The sequence below is a fragment of the Heterodontus francisci genome, chromosome 20 (assembly GCF_036365525.1).
Source record: "Heterodontus francisci isolate sHetFra1 chromosome 20, sHetFra1.hap1, whole genome shotgun sequence".
NCBI lineage: Eukaryota > Metazoa > Chordata > Chondrichthyes > Heterodontiformes > Heterodontidae > Heterodontus > Heterodontus francisci.
This window is the reverse complement of record NC_090390.1, coordinates 36323396-36338972: the sequence shown is the minus strand read 5'-3', so window position 1 is coordinate 36338972 and position 15577 is coordinate 36323396. Positions and strand designations below refer to the sequence as shown.

Here is a 15577-nt window from a genome sequence, read left to right as displayed (position 1 = left end):
ATTTTGTTCCAGATATTAGGTTTCCATGTACTGAAAAATATGCTTTTTTGATTTGCTGCTAATGCTTGGTTTTTCTTTTAATCAGCAATATTTCATGATCAAACCAAAAATGTTTTCTGCTGCCGTTCAATTCTCAGCTTTCGGAGAAGTTGGAGAATACCAGGAATGCGCATTAGTCCGGTGACAATGACATAACCTGATTACAGTGCAGAAAAGCCAGGCAGTAATTACAATACTTCAAACTGTCTCCTCTTGTTTCGCTATAGTGGTTCTCACATGATACAGATCAGCGTTATAAGTTAATCATCTTTCTTGATGGAACAGCTGCAACAGTGACATGTATTGCCAGATATATTGTTCACTGATATGTGCACCTTTACATGGTCTTTGGGTGGGGAGAAGAGGGCAGAATTTCATATTATGGACCAGAAATGTGTAGAGAATATAATGCCCAGCATTTTCTGACCTTGTGGTTTAGGGAAATCAGAGGGCTCAAGCTGCCAGACTGCACAGGGGGCTACATACCTTCAAATGCTTTGTAAATGATGGAGATGATATCCCCTTCTACTCTCCCTCCCACCCCCAAACACATTTTTCATTGGTTTGCTCCATTGGTGAGTCTTCCTCTCTTCACACCAGTAGAAACTATGGGAAGTGGTTTCACATCTTTCTTAAAACTGTGGGGGGTAGATATTGATATGGGGTGCACCTGATTTTCATACACAAAGCACACCCTGTAGCAGTGGGACAACCTGTGACTAACCAGTTCAAGCATTACTAAATTTGTGAGGTGTGTTTTTTAGGCTGAGTAGCCAATAAACCCCTTGAATACATAAATTATGGGCCTAACGCCTGTTAAAGGACCCCTTTGACAAATTGGTCAAGAGTCAGGATTCATCAGCAGCCCGTGCAGGCACCAATCAAAGGTAAGTTTTTGAAACGAAAATAGAAATGCTGGCAATGCTCAGCAGGTCAGGCAGCATCCTGTGGAGAGCGAAACAAGAGTTAATGTTTCAGGTCAGAATTGGAAGAGATTTCCAGCATCTGAAGTATTTTGTTTTTGTGCAAGTTTTTGAAATTTATTCTTCCAAAAACACATTCCAATGGAGCCAGGATGATCAGGACTGGGGCCTAATGAATGCATGCAAAGCGGGATGAAGACCCTCAATGTTCTTTTCATTTCTGTCTGCATTCACGCAATATGAACTTACGAACTATAAATAAGAACTTATGAAGTATAAATCTGAGATGGGCACTTTCCTGTAAAACAAAATGGAGTTGAGAGGTCAGGTGACCTTTTCTTTCCTGCCAATACACTTGGAACTGCAAGAACCCCGAACTAATTTTCATGTCTAGACAAGTCTTGGCGATGCCATTAAAATGCCAATGGCCTTTCTGGACATATCATTGAGAAGTCATTAAAATGAAAACTACTCTTCCTGTGGTAATGACTGCATTTTTCCAACTAATTAAAAAAACTGGGTGCGCAATACTGTTGCAGACCCTTTGACTGCAAAGTTGAAATCCAGAAAATGGTCGTTAAAAGCTCTATTTTATCAAGATGGTATGTGGATGAGCGATACCCGGACTCCATTGTCTGACAATGGCCTAACCATTAGAAACTATTTATGAGGACAATGGAAAGAGATGCTCTAGTCACATGACAGAAACTAGGTTTTTGATAAGGCACTTTAATAAGGCATATTTTGGGCAGACAGAAAAATAAAGCATCTATACCAATGAAGACAAAAGGCCCTGCCTAAGACAACCAGCTTTAAACCACAAATAGGCAGAGACTCAAGTTGGCCCTGAACTCTCCACCTGAAGAACGTACCAGGACTTTGCCATTGACCTTGACTGGAGTGTAACATAGAGAAATATGCTACTGTGAACATAAAACAAGAACGAATCCGTCCTCTTAAACTTCCAGATCTTTTCTTCAATGGACGAAAAAGGATTACAGGTCTGCACTGTTTCAAGTCTTCACCCAGGGAAAAACAAGTGTAACATAGAACTCTTGAAATCATAAGACCTAAATGCATGCTACTTTTATAATCACAATCTGTTCTTGAGTGTGTGTGTATCTATATAAGTGTGAGAGTGGGTGTAGTTGCGTATATTCGGGTGATGAACATTAAACATTTATCTTTCTTTTAAAACTTACGAGAAAACCTGTCATTTGTACGTTCCTGACAATTAAAACACTTAGGAGCTAAAACACAATTTTAAAAAATGCTGCCTTTGAGAGCTCAGTCGAGAGGTGAAAAGGGGGAGACATCCCTATCATCGCTCTCTTGTCCATAACAATTGCTACTGCCATTTTCTCAGTCCACCCATACACCATGGGAGACAGTCATTTCCAGGGATATTTAAAGGGATCCTCCACACTCTCGGGAGAAACACAGCAGAATTTTCCAAAACTATTTGCTTGTGTTCTACTGTGATTCGTTGCTACTTAAACCATTTTATTGGCTGAAGAACATTCTAAACTCCTCGGTGGTTTCTGGCAACACACTTCTTTCTTCCGGGGGCCTTCTGGAATTCTACTCTGGTAAGAGAAGGAGATGAGCCTCCTTCCTGCTGCTGGCTTGGTCTATGAGCAGCCCCGTGGCTGCATCAGAAAACCTCAGACTCCGGTAAAAGTCATGCTGCCTGCTGCTCCAGAATATGACTGAAGAGCTCATATCCCCTTTAAGGGCCTGACAGTGCTGCCTCGCTGGAATTCCCACTCTCCCAATCAGTCAGCTGCCTGCAGCACCCACAATCAGCACTGCAGCTCACCAATTACACTTAAATTAAGTCCAGTCATGAAAATGGGAAGAGAGCTCCACCCCCACCCTGCTACCTGCATTGGACGGACAGAACAGGTGCTCTGCCCAACCACCCTCCAACCATCACCCTCTGTCCCCCACCACCCTCCACCCACTGTCCTCTATCCTCTGCCCACCTGATTTACACTATATGTGACAATCGCCCGCACCACCTGAACCGCCCCCCCCTCACCCCCACCCCCCCCCCCCCCCCCCCCACCGCAACGAGTTTGAATTTCACTCAGACCTGCTGAACTGCATTATATAAACTCACCAGTTCGCTGGATTTATTTAATCCATTGGAGGAGGTAGAAGAGGCGAAGGAAATGTTAACTCGACCACCATTTGATGTTTCAGAGATATTACGTTTCACAACCTGATGGCAGGATACTTGCTAATTCCTTGAAGTCATATTCCATGTAAAATATTTCATTTATAACAAGTTCTTGACACTCATGATTTAGCTCTGTTGTTTTTGAGCTCAGGAGCCATAATGTACTGCTCTAGATCAACAAATTTTGATTTTCACAAATGATGTGTCTATTAAGCTGTCATCAGTGTAACTTTCTTACAGCAACACTGAGCTGCCTTTGACTATTTCCTATCATAAATATAAAGATACATTTATCTAAATGATTTACTCTTAATACAGCATTTTATGTTTCCATTTTAAGTGTATATTTCATAAAAGTGAATGATAAAATATCATCTGGAGACTTAACGTTCTTTTGACAGGCTTAACGAGTTAAAGTATGAGGCCAGCTTGCATAACTTTTGCCTGTATTCCCTTCAGTTTGAAGACTGAGTGGTGATCTAACTGAGGTATTTAAAACGAATGAGGAATTCAATAGGATAAATACAGAGGAACTGTTTCCTTGGGTGGGTGAATCCAGAACAAAGGGGCATAATCTTCAGTGTAAGTAGCTGGAACAGGTAAGATGCCTCTACATTTATGCAAGCATTTTGTATAGGAGACTCATTTTTAAATTTGGTCAATGCCTGAAATGTCAGGAGTGGATTAAGTTTTTGTTATGTACCATTTAATTTTGTATAAAGTTCTATTATTTGTAGAGAACAATAAAACAAATAATAGAACTTTATACAAAATTAAATGATACATAACAAAACTTAATCCACTCCTGACATTTCAGGCATTGAACCAAATTTAAAAATTTTAAAAATGGCTAGGCCATTTAGCAGTGAAATCAAGAAGCATTTTTTTCCCACAGTGGTAGTAGAAACCTGGCATTTGCTCCCCCCAAAAGGCTGTTGAAGCTAGGTCAATTGAAATATTCAAGACTGTGATCAACAGATTTTTGTTAGGTAAGGATATTAACAAGGAACAAAGGCAGGTAAATGGAGTTGAGGCACAGATTCAGCCATGATCTAATTGAATGGCAGAATAGGTTCAAGGCCCTCAACGGCCTACTTTGTTCCTATGTTTCATTGGTACAAATTTTGTGGGTTGCAGACACAAATATAAGGGTAAATCTTCTGAGTCTCCCATCTTGTAGTGAGGTAGCTCACATGCTGCCAGCCCACTTTGGAAAATCATGGGCCCAGTGCCTTTCTTTCCCAACCACTGTCGAGAAAAAAAGGAGATAGGAAGGAGAAGTAAGAATAATGAAAACATTTAAAATTTTTAACAGCAATTTACTATGTGTAGGAATAAGATTCCACCGGTTCAATTGTTTCCTTTCCGGACTGGGAAGGTGAGTGGCATAGCAGGAACATAAATCTTGTCATTAAAAAGGTATTTACACTGTTAAGTACACGCCCTAATTTTCACGAGGCACAAATCGTCCAGCAACTGGTAATGTTTCGCAAATCTCAGGGTATTTCTTCCTTGCCAGAATTACTGGAAGATTCACATGTTAAAAGCAGTGTGTGCATTAAACTCGCCATTATTTTGGCAGCAAATTCTGGCCCAATATGTCTGCAAGCACCATGAGTGGTAGGATTGTGTAATGACATGCTTGACAAGTTTACATGAGCATTCTCCATTATAAATGCAGGCATTGGCATTTATCATGAAAATAGGTAAAGAACAGGATATATGGCTTTTAAATATGTGTTTACGCAGGTTGATTAAAGTATCAGACAGCTCTGGGACTCAAACAGATCTGGGTGGAAACCGGTTTGGAGAGGATTATTCTGTGTGCAATTAAATTACAACACAATGTTTATCCCTTTTCCTGTTCAGCAGATTTAATCTGACATGCATTTCAAGGTAATTATATCATAGTATCAATAGCTCCAGAAACAACATTCACTGTGCAATACAGTCAGATGTGTCTACTTAACTGTCTTAGCAGCAATGTATTAGTCTGCGTTGGAGTTGGTTTTGTACTTACATCCCTATTCACTATTCCAACCTCTCTGCTTGTTTTAACAAATGGACCATTTTATTTTGTTTTGTGAGGTTGCTTACTTATTTTGATGGTATTCTCAAAAATAGCTTAGATCTCTGCATTTCAAAGCTAGTGTTTGTGCACTTAAGTTTTTTTTACTTTTTATGATAAACATCAAGTAAAAGAAAATTACCACTATCTTCTATTAAATGTAACGGGTTTGCTGTTAAATGTATCCGTAATGTTAAGTTCTTAAAAACTAAAATCCAATAATTCCCCTTTATTTCTATGGCATTCTTCTAACTTCTTCAAAGTGTATAACAAGAGCCATTATTTAGTAGTTGTGTGCACAAAGTAAATAAGGGTTCTTATATACACAATGCAGTCTGCAGAAGCAGATTAATATCCTCTTCTTTTGCATATGTAAATGTTAATCTGTTCAAATTTCATCTATATAGGAGAATTTAACACCTCATTGTTCACGAACCAATATAAGGGCATTTGAGCTATTGTCCTGTCACAGCACATCAGAATTGCACAAATCAATATTTTTATATTGTAGATAAATATATTAGTAACAAGAAATGCTGGAAATATTCAACATGTCTGGCAGCATCTGTGGAGAGAGAAAGCAGAGTTAAAATTTCAGGTCAGTGACCTTTCATCAAAACTGGCAAAGGCTAGAAATGTAATAGGTTTTAAGCAAATAAAGGCAAGAGATAGCAAACGGGAAGGTGTTGATAGGACAAGCTCCTTTGCCTTTGCTCCATGACCTTCTGATCAGTTATTGTCTATGACCCTGTCCTATCAACACCTTCCCTTTTGTTATCTCTTGCCCCACCCCCGCTTTATTTGCTTAAAACCTATTACATTTCTAACCTTTGCCAATTCTGATGAAAGGTCACTGACCTGAAATGTTAACTCTGCTTCTCTCTCCACAGATGCTGCCAGAACTGCTGAGTATTTCCACCATTTCTTGTTCTTATTTCAGATTTCCAGCATCTGCATTATTTTGCTTTTATTATATAAATATATTAGTTCTGTGCTGTAGTATTCTCTATTTATGCTGAACAAGCATGTAGGAGTTAGTGGGAATTTGCTGCTGCTCTTTGAAAGCATACACTCTGAATGCTGTTGTATGCTGCAACTCTTTGACAATATTTTCTACAATATGTTTTGCAGCATTTACGGTATGGTGAATAAATGCCAATTCAAGTTCATATTTTTAGTTGAGTGACATTAAATTGTCTCATTGGTGTTTTAAAAGACTATACCAAGTTTGAAAGACAGGAAATGTGCAGTTGTTGGAACTGCAATGATTCATTAGTCACCACGTAGCTTGTTTCATCAGCTGGAGTGGAATGGTCTAGCGTGCAGACTGTATTACATGGCCAGAGTTGTTGTTGTTTCCTTGTTGAGCCAGTCAGATGTGAGGTGATATGGCTCTGTTTGTTTTCAAATCCTGAAAAATCATGAGCCACTTTGAGAGGCAACAATGCTGTTAAAAACAGCTTAAGATTCACATGATAAGGAAGACTGTGTAGCTCATTTTAAATCATCCTTTCAAAAAGAAAAACCTGGAGCTCACCCCATCACACCATTGAAGTGGCTTTTCAAAATTTTTGCTTCCACTGCTCTTTCTGGAGATGTTTCTGTTTATTTCTGTGAAGAAATTTTTTTGAGCTTCAGTCTTATTTTACATTAACTATTCTGAATCACTTAATACTAGAAAGTAAGAATGGGAGCAGGACTAGGCCGTACAGCCCCCTCAAGCCTGCTCCGCCATTCAACAAGATCATGACTGCTCTTCTACCTTAATTTCACTCTCCTGCCATATTCCCATATCCCTTAGTTTCCTTATAAGGAAACTTATATATTTCTGTAAGCTCCCTCACAGATGCCTTCTTTCAAGACTAATGATTCTAGTTTTTCCAACCTACCCTCAACCCTATAATGCTGACGATCCATTTCTTGGCTCTTCTCTGCATTACTGTACAACTTGAATGTTTTTCCTGTGTCTTCAAGACCAAAATGGGACACAGGATGAGATGTGTTCTAATTAGAGCACTATACAGCTTCAGCCAAGTGTCTCCTGATCTATGGTCTACTGATTTGATATTATAATTTAATGTTCTATTTGCTTTATTGATGGCTGCACCACAGTGACTCGATGTGTCATCATCACCGTTGGCCAACTATCGTCTGAGCATTTTGCTCTTTCATTGACTCGTTCTGCATGGCGGCTTTCATGCTGCGGACTCCATTGCTAATTCAAGGATTAGACCATCCACCTTTTGATGGCATTTCCTTTATCAAGGGTCCCAGTCCCCTCCACCAGGTGCTCATCCACCTGAAGCTGTTGGCACTCTCTAGAGGTGGCCAGGTTACGTGACTGCTGCCTAGCATTCTATATTCACCAATCAGAGGTAGAACTATTTGCTCTCATTGCTGTAGCAGGTTTTGATAGCTGACCTGACTCTAACTAGACGTGAGGTTGTACTTGGCAGCCTGTGATTTGCACTTGTTCAATTTAACGGGTGGAAACAAAAACTCAGGCTGTTGAAGTGTTGAATCCATTAGTGTTCCTGGATCCCAGCCTCATTGTTGGCCAATTCTACACCATTCCTGGGGTATGTAGAGTGTTCTTTTTTATTCCAATGTGCATTCATTTCTACTGCATTCACTTCATGTGCCATTAGTCTCCACCATTTGCAGATTTTATCTGACACCTGATAAAAGATTCCTGGCTGCTCCCTGATTCAAATCCCTCAAGAACAACCATGCACACCTCCCAACCCATTCCACCATTTTTATCATCTGTGAACTTGACCAGTTTGCAGTAAATTGAGTTCAATTCAATTGATATAAATTGGAAGCAGAATGGCGATTCAAGTACTGATTACTCAGGATTCCACTCTGTACTTCACATACATTTATTACCTTGATCTCATTTAAAGCACTTCAATTCCTAAAATAATTGTTTTTCTCATAAAATCAGCTTTCATCTCTGAACAACATTTTACTGCATAATTATTTTCATTTTTATGTCTGGTCTATCCTTTCTGTTCTATCTATATTATCCTTATGCATGAATGCAGCTTTGCATTTCAGTATTCATGCCACAGTGCACTCTCGCCAATAAATACCAGGTTTGCTTTGTGACAAAGTAGACTATCAGTGTTTTCACAAACAAACTCTCTGCTATTGAACTGACCTTTCTATCAGTTTGGTCTGGATGACGGGCCAGCAGACTGGGGGACTGTTGCCACACTGCTGTTGAACAGTAGTTAGCCCTCCGGACTGAACAGAATGAGGAGGCCTACCCTCTAAAGTGGAGTTTTCAATTGATGGTGAACACAATATATGCACTCCACTATAAGGAAAGAAAGCTTTGGGTCTGGTTTTTCACATTCTTTACATTTGAAGAATGTTGAGATTTTTGTCAAACTGACAAAAGAACCTAAAGTAAACTTTTCTACTTAATCACAGCTTTCTTTATAGGGAGAAGTTTAGCACACTAAAACATGTGGACTGGGTTTGGGTCGGACATTAAAATTTGAAAAATCTGAACCCCGATCCCAACCCGCCCACTTCCAGGTTTATGGAGGTGGGGAAAAGGCTGAGCTGCCAGCCTGCTCCCCAGAGGTGGGTTGTCAATTTAAATGTTTTAATGAGGATTTAAACTACTTTGCAGGTTTTGCAGTGGCCAGCTGGGTTTCCCAGGCCTCAGGAAACCTGGCAGCAGAAGGGAGGTGAGGATACCATCGGGGAGAATTCTGGTGAACCAGGAGGAGCAGGAGTGCTTCCCCTCTCACCTCCACCCCCCCCCCCCTCCCCCAAGCATGCCACCATCAGCTGCACCTCCCATAGCAAAGCCCCGGGGGCCTCCCCCCAAGATCAGCCATGCCACCCCCGGGGTCACAGAATGAACCCCACCCTGAGTTCAGGGATCAGACCTCCATGTGAGCAGACCACTCCCCATCTCACCTTGGGGTCCAGGATTAGACTTCCTGGGATGAAGCCCTCCCTCACTGTTGTGGACCGGCTTCTGTAGCCCGCTCCAGAGTGTTCCCTGACCAAACGGAAGCCAAGCCTGTTAATCAGGCTGACTTCGATAGAAAATTATCGACCAACAGGAAACAAAAGAAATGGCTGTTCTCCAAATTGGAGAAGGGTTTGAGTATGGTGTACTCCGAGTCAGTGATCAGTACTTGGATCATTATTGTTCTCAAGACGTGCAGATTATCTAGATTTAGGCATATGAACAGCAATGTTGACATTCGCTGGTGATATAAAAGTAGGTAAGGGAGTGGAATGGACATAGCCAGATGACAGATACAATTTGCTTTGGAGAAAACATACAGTAATACATTTTGGGAGGCAAAATGAGAAATGGGAGTAGAAACCTGATGTAATATTACAGAAGGACTGGAGGAATAGAAAGACCTAGGGATTCAAACACATAGAGGGAAAAATTGGATAGGGCCCGAAAATGGTCACGGGAATCACAATGCGCAATTAACCCATGCCCGTTCGTTCTGATGCAGGCAACGCACAAACTTTGTACTGCCTGCTAATTTTTAAATGATAGCGCATAGCCTAGTGTTAAATGTGCTTCTGAGTGGCTAACGCCTCAACAGGGCCCCAAGTTTGGCAAGGCTAACACCTCTTAAGGCTAGCCTGTACTACTTCTGGTAGCAGCAGGTGCTGGAATTGGTTGCAGGAGACATTCTGAGCAGGAAGAAGAATGAATATGGTACAACAGAAAGCATGCTCCAAGGTTCTCTGACACAGCACTGCAGGCCTTGCTGCAGGAGGTGGACAGGAAGAGGGGAGTCTCCTTCCCACGGGGGCCGAGGTCCTCCAGACGGACACTAAGAAGGCAGTAGGAGAAGGTAGCCATTGCTGCCAATGTAAGCAGTGTAGCCCAGAGGACCTAGATGCTGTGCAAGAAGATGTTTAATGACCTCGCACAAGTGGTCACGGTCATCATCAAATGCCATATCCTTAAAAATGAAGCATTAGCCTCACACACATTGCTCCATTCACCACCCCCACTTCACTCACCGACCCACATTCTCTATCAAGCATGATTCATGCCTAACATTCATAGCCTCACTGCACCCTCATACACTTAGCACCACTGCAAGTCTCACACCCACATCTCTCAGATTACACACACTACCAGCTATTCAATGAGCACATCACCCAAACACATTGCGCCACACTCACTGACCCACTTCCCTCGCTCTTGCAGGACAAGGTGGTGCATAACCGCAGATAGCAATACCTAACTAGTGGGGAATAGGCACGACTGCTTATCCTCGCTTCCGTGGAAGAGACAGCACTGGCAATTATTGATGCGGCCACAATTGTGGCCAACGTGGGGCTGAAACAGTAGAAGATGACGGTATGGTCCTCCCAATCTTCCTTCTCATATCCTGCTTACCTCCCCACCCCCGATCCCACAGTCTCTCTGATTTACAAGCTGCATGCACCTCTTGCTTTCCCCCCAAATTCCTCAGCGCAACCTGACCCTTGTGTCTTTCTCCTTTCAGATAACCATAAATTGCCACCTGGTCAAGCAGTGGGGTGGGAGCATGAAGTTCAAGAAGAGCAGAAGACTAATGATGAAGAAACACCGTCACTTGATCTCACACTCGCAGCCACCAGCTCAGATACTGGCACGGCGCGTTCTTTAGAAGGTAGCATAGAGGCGGGATCTTCACATAGTGAGTTACCAGGCAAGAGTGGCCTGCAGCCAGGATAAAGGGAAAGGGTAGCACAGGTGCCAGATCACTGGAGGGCAAGTTCGCAGACAAGTTCTGCTGTAGCGGGCTCAGCTGAGGAATTTAATGGGGCAGCGTACAGTAAAAGGCTCAGGTATGCACTGAAAGCCTGCCAGAAAGCTTGCTGTCACTGTCAAAGAGTCCAGTACCAACTTGACAGAGGGCTTAGCGCAGACCTTGGAGCCCATTCTATCCAGCATGGAAGTGGTGGCCAACTCCTTGAGACAACTAGCAAACCCAACCATGCTGCAGAGTCTAATGGCTGATATCTCAGCTTCCATTGAAGCACAAGCAGAAAGCAGCCAGCATCTGCGTGCTGCACCAGAAGCTCAGGCTCATGTTTTGCAGTCTCCACTTGTTGCCATGCAAGCCAAGCTTGTTGCCATTATAGCTGCAGATACCAGTGCTCAGAGGGGCTTGCAGGGTCCTACACCAGTCTGTCCTCCAACAGATTACTAGGATTGCTTAGGTGGCAGCCCGAGGGAGTGGCAGTGCCTGCATGGAACACGAACCTGCTGTCCTCTCTCAGGCTGACAGCGTGTCCTCCCACTAGTGCCATTTTGCCTCTGCCCTTGCTGTTGTCTGCCTGCCAGCCAGCCAGCCCAGAATGCTGCTGCCCATGCTGAGGTGGTGCAGTCGGAAGCTGGGCCCTCAAGGCCACCTTCAGTCTCCCCCAGTGAAATCAGCAGCCTTCCACCAGCCATGCTGCAGCCACTGGGGTAGCACTGTGCAGGAACTCTAGGCCAGGTAAAGGCATGACAGGCACTAAGGGAATGCACACGGATGATTAATTGACATTTATGTGGAATATCGGATGGTTTGTTTGATATAGTTGGGTTGGATTGTTTGTTTTGTGGTGATTTTTATTTCAGCATTATGGTCAAGAGGACACTGTGATGGTCAGTAACAGAGGGATAGTTAAGTGTGTGAGTGTTGTAGAATGGGGATTTAGGGTTGTGTTTACTGGAACCATAGTCAGATGAGGCGATCACAGACAGTCCAGCTGAAAAGGGATTGTGTTGATTGCTTCCTCCCTTCCTCCTATTCTTCCTCCTCCTCCTCCTCTTTCTCCTCCTCAGCTGCTCACCATATCCCTGGCAGCAAGAGCTGTACCCTCCTGATGGCCACATTGTGAAATATACAGTGGACCATAGAATCAGCAAAGGCATGATGGACCAAATAGCCTCCTTCAGTCCTAGAACTATAGAAAAATTACAGCACAGTAGGAGGCCATTCGGCCTGTCATGTCTGCGCCAGCTGAAAAAACCAGCCACCCAATCTAATCCCACCTTCCAGCACCTGGTCTGTAGCCTTGCAGGTTACAGCACTTCAGGTGCATGTCCAAGTACCTTTTAAATGAGTTGAGGGTTTCTGCTTCCACCATCATTTCTGGCAGTGAATTCCAGACACCCACCACCCTCGAGGTGAAAAAGTTTTTCCTAATGTCCCCGCTAATCCTTCTACCAATCACTTTAAATGTGTGTCACCTGGTAACTGACCTCTTCAAAGGGGGAAACAGGTCCTTCCTGTCTACTCTATCTAGGCCCCTCATAATTTTGTACACCTCTATTAAGTCACCCCTCAGCCTCCTCTGTTCTCAGGAAAACAACCTTCACCTATCCAATCTTTCCTCGTAGCTGAAACTTTCAATCCTTGGCAACCTATAAAGCTAGATGGTTCTATGGAGCTTTCCATGCTGTATTGTATGATTTGAATGATTTACTGAACTCAGATGTTAACCACTTTGCAGTAATGAAGCTGTAATTGGCATTAATCTATATGCTAGATGCCAAGCCGCATGTACAATTTGATTTAATGAAGAAACTTCTGAGAAACTGGAACAGATCAAATCCAGTCAAATAAATTTAGAAACATGCTGCCATTTCATTATCTCAAAAATAATTACAAAACTCACGAAAAAGAATCCGGCATCTCAGAACAGGTTATTTTATGTAACTAACTTCAAAATAAAAGGCAGCTTTTTTTATTCATTCCTTGTGGTTATTGGGAGCACAGAAAAATTAAATTACACAAATTTACTGTCAATTTTTTTTGTTCATTCATGGCATGTAAGAATCACTGGTCAGGCCAGCATTCATTGCCCTTTCCTAATTGCCCTTGAAGGTGGGAGCAACTTACTTGAATGCAACTGAAGTGCCTTGTAGGCCATTTCAGAGGGAAGTTAAGAGTCAAGCACATGTGGATCTGGAGTTGCACATGGGCCAGACTGGGTAAGGACAGCAGATTTCCTTCCTTAAAGGATATTAGTGAACCAGATGGGTTTTTATGACAATCTGGCAGTTTCACTTTCACTATTACTGATACTAACGTTTTATTGCAGATCTTATTTAAATAACTGTATTTAATTTCCTCAGCTGTGTGGTGGGATTTGACCTCATGTTTCTGGATCATTAGTCCAGGCCTCTGAATTACTAGTCCAGTAACATAAACATGATGCTAATATACCCATTCATAGATATTTTACTTTGAAATGTTTAACTTTACTGTTCGTAGGGAGGTACAAAAATTACAAATATTGCCATATTTGGATTGTTTTAAAATACCTTGAAGGTTTGTTAGGTCTTTGTACATGGAGGGGAAGAGGGGTTAAATTATATCACTACTATATTGTGTGTGTTTGTATGTGTTTTCACACTCTAGTCTGCTTCATAACACACTGTTAGATATAATGACACATAATGTTATAAGCTGTTGCTCTCTCTTGAGATTTGATGATATTTAATATCATACAATTGAGATTGAAAGGCGTCCAACTCAATTTCAGACATCTATTATGCTGTACATTATATCCAGATGATAGAGCTCATGGCAATTTTTCTTTATTTTCTAGAGCGCCAACTCTGCATAACCATGGCTGGCTCAAGCACCCTGCCATCCAATGTGGCTGGCATCAGCAAGGAGTTGGCAGACCTGCGACACCTGATCCAATTCCCTGAAGAGATTGCCAGTATTCTGACCGAGCAAGAGCAGGAACTCTATCGCAAGGTTTTACCGCTTGACTACCTCTGCTTTCTGACCAGGGATTTGGTGAATCCTAGTTACTCCAACAGGTCATCCCCCCTCAAGACCTCCACGTCAGCACCTGCTCTCAGCAACACAGATGGGGAACACAATGCAATTGAAGATCTGGTGGCAAGATTTAATGAGGTAAGTTGATGCTTAGTTGCTACATTAACATGGGTCCAGCTCTGTTTATCTGGCTGAAGCTGACTGATCAAACTTGACTTATTGTTGTTTTGAATTTGAGCAGCTGAAGTCATGGGCTTGGAATTTCCTCGCAACTGCTTCCATTCCACCTCCTCGCATTGTCATGAGTGTGGTGGAAACTCCATTGACGCTAGTAAACAGGATTTGTACCACACCTCCAGCAAACCTATGTGGCGGGACTTCCAAGAAATTCTAGGCATGATGCATTTTGTGGCAATTATTTTCTCTCAAAAGCCTTTAAACATCATTGAAAGTAAAGAAACTAACATTGTTTGCATTTATGAAGCAAATATAGAATGTAAAACCCTAAAAACATAATAATGGCTGGGTTTTATCATTCTTTTTTGTCAGCAATTCTTTTCGCATTCTCTCCCCCTTTCACCTGTTCTCAACATCATTGACTCCTTTCGAGGATATGGTTCCGTCGGTGGTGGCCAATTGCCATATCTTGCCAAAGTGGCTGTTTTTTACGTGCGAGTGTCAGCAGGTTCTTGGGCATGAGGGGAGGGCTAATCCTGTCCACACCTAACATCTGCAGACATGGACTTCCAGCGGGTCACTGGCCATTAAAGCATTATTGATGACAGAAACAAGTGCTAACATAGTACATGTTTAAAAACACTCAGGATGTGAAATTGGCCTTCATTAGAAAAGAACATCCTGTGGGATGTAAAACAGACTACTCATTCGCTATTGTGCATTTCATGCTACATTTGAGGACTAATTTCACACCCTCTTTGTCTTTTTGCCGTACTCTTGCTGCTGCATTTTGTTCCTGGTGACATCTGCTTGGATATGATGTGCCCAGGGGATTGAGAGAATGGCATGATAATACAGTTTTATAAAGGTATGCATTTGGCACCTTTCCACTGTACTCTGCTGTGTGAAACACTATGTACTTACATACTTCATTTACTACTTTTCTAAGTCAACAGTGATGAATAGCGGTAAATGTCCACAACTTTGAATGCAAATGTTTTCCAAGTAATGTCTCAAAATAAAAATAGGTAATGATTTATTTTTATAAGCAAAAAACAATGGAGGAGAAAGAATGCAGAAGGAATGTTTAATTAGAAGGAAAGGCATATAGAGAAAATAAAGGAGGCTAAGAAAAGGTGTTTCTGGTTGTTTCACTTTTTCTTAGTTTTGCTAAAGTTTTCCTTTATCATTCATTTTATTTTTCCAGTTTATCTGTTTACCTTTCACATTCCTGATTGTTTCTGTTTCTGTTTCACTATAGTTCAAGTTATATTTTTTCTATATTTTAGCTGCATTCACTCTCATTTCTTTGCTCGACTTTCAAATCTCTATTTTCTTTTGGGCGACCTTCTTTCCATTCCCATCACTGAATAGGACGCTTACCAATGACTTTTTGTGCAGTAACCAGCAGGAAAGAGCA

The 15577-nt window shown here is 41.9% G+C and overlaps 1 protein-coding gene across 3 annotated transcripts in view; it reads left to right on the top strand.

Moving 5' to 3' along the window:
• LOC137380572 (1-phosphatidylinositol 4,5-bisphosphate phosphodiesterase epsilon-1-like) overlaps window positions 1–15577 on the top strand; it is a 462747-nt gene that overhangs the window by 295826 nt on the left and 151344 nt on the right. For all 3 annotated transcript variants that reach the window (XM_068052603.1, XM_068052604.1, XM_068052605.1), the window contains exon 4: window positions 13802–14118. In XM_068052603.1, coding sequence (XP_067908704.1) covers window positions 13802–14118 — 317 coding nt within the window. The remainder of the gene's footprint in view (window positions 1–13801; window positions 14119–15577) is intronic.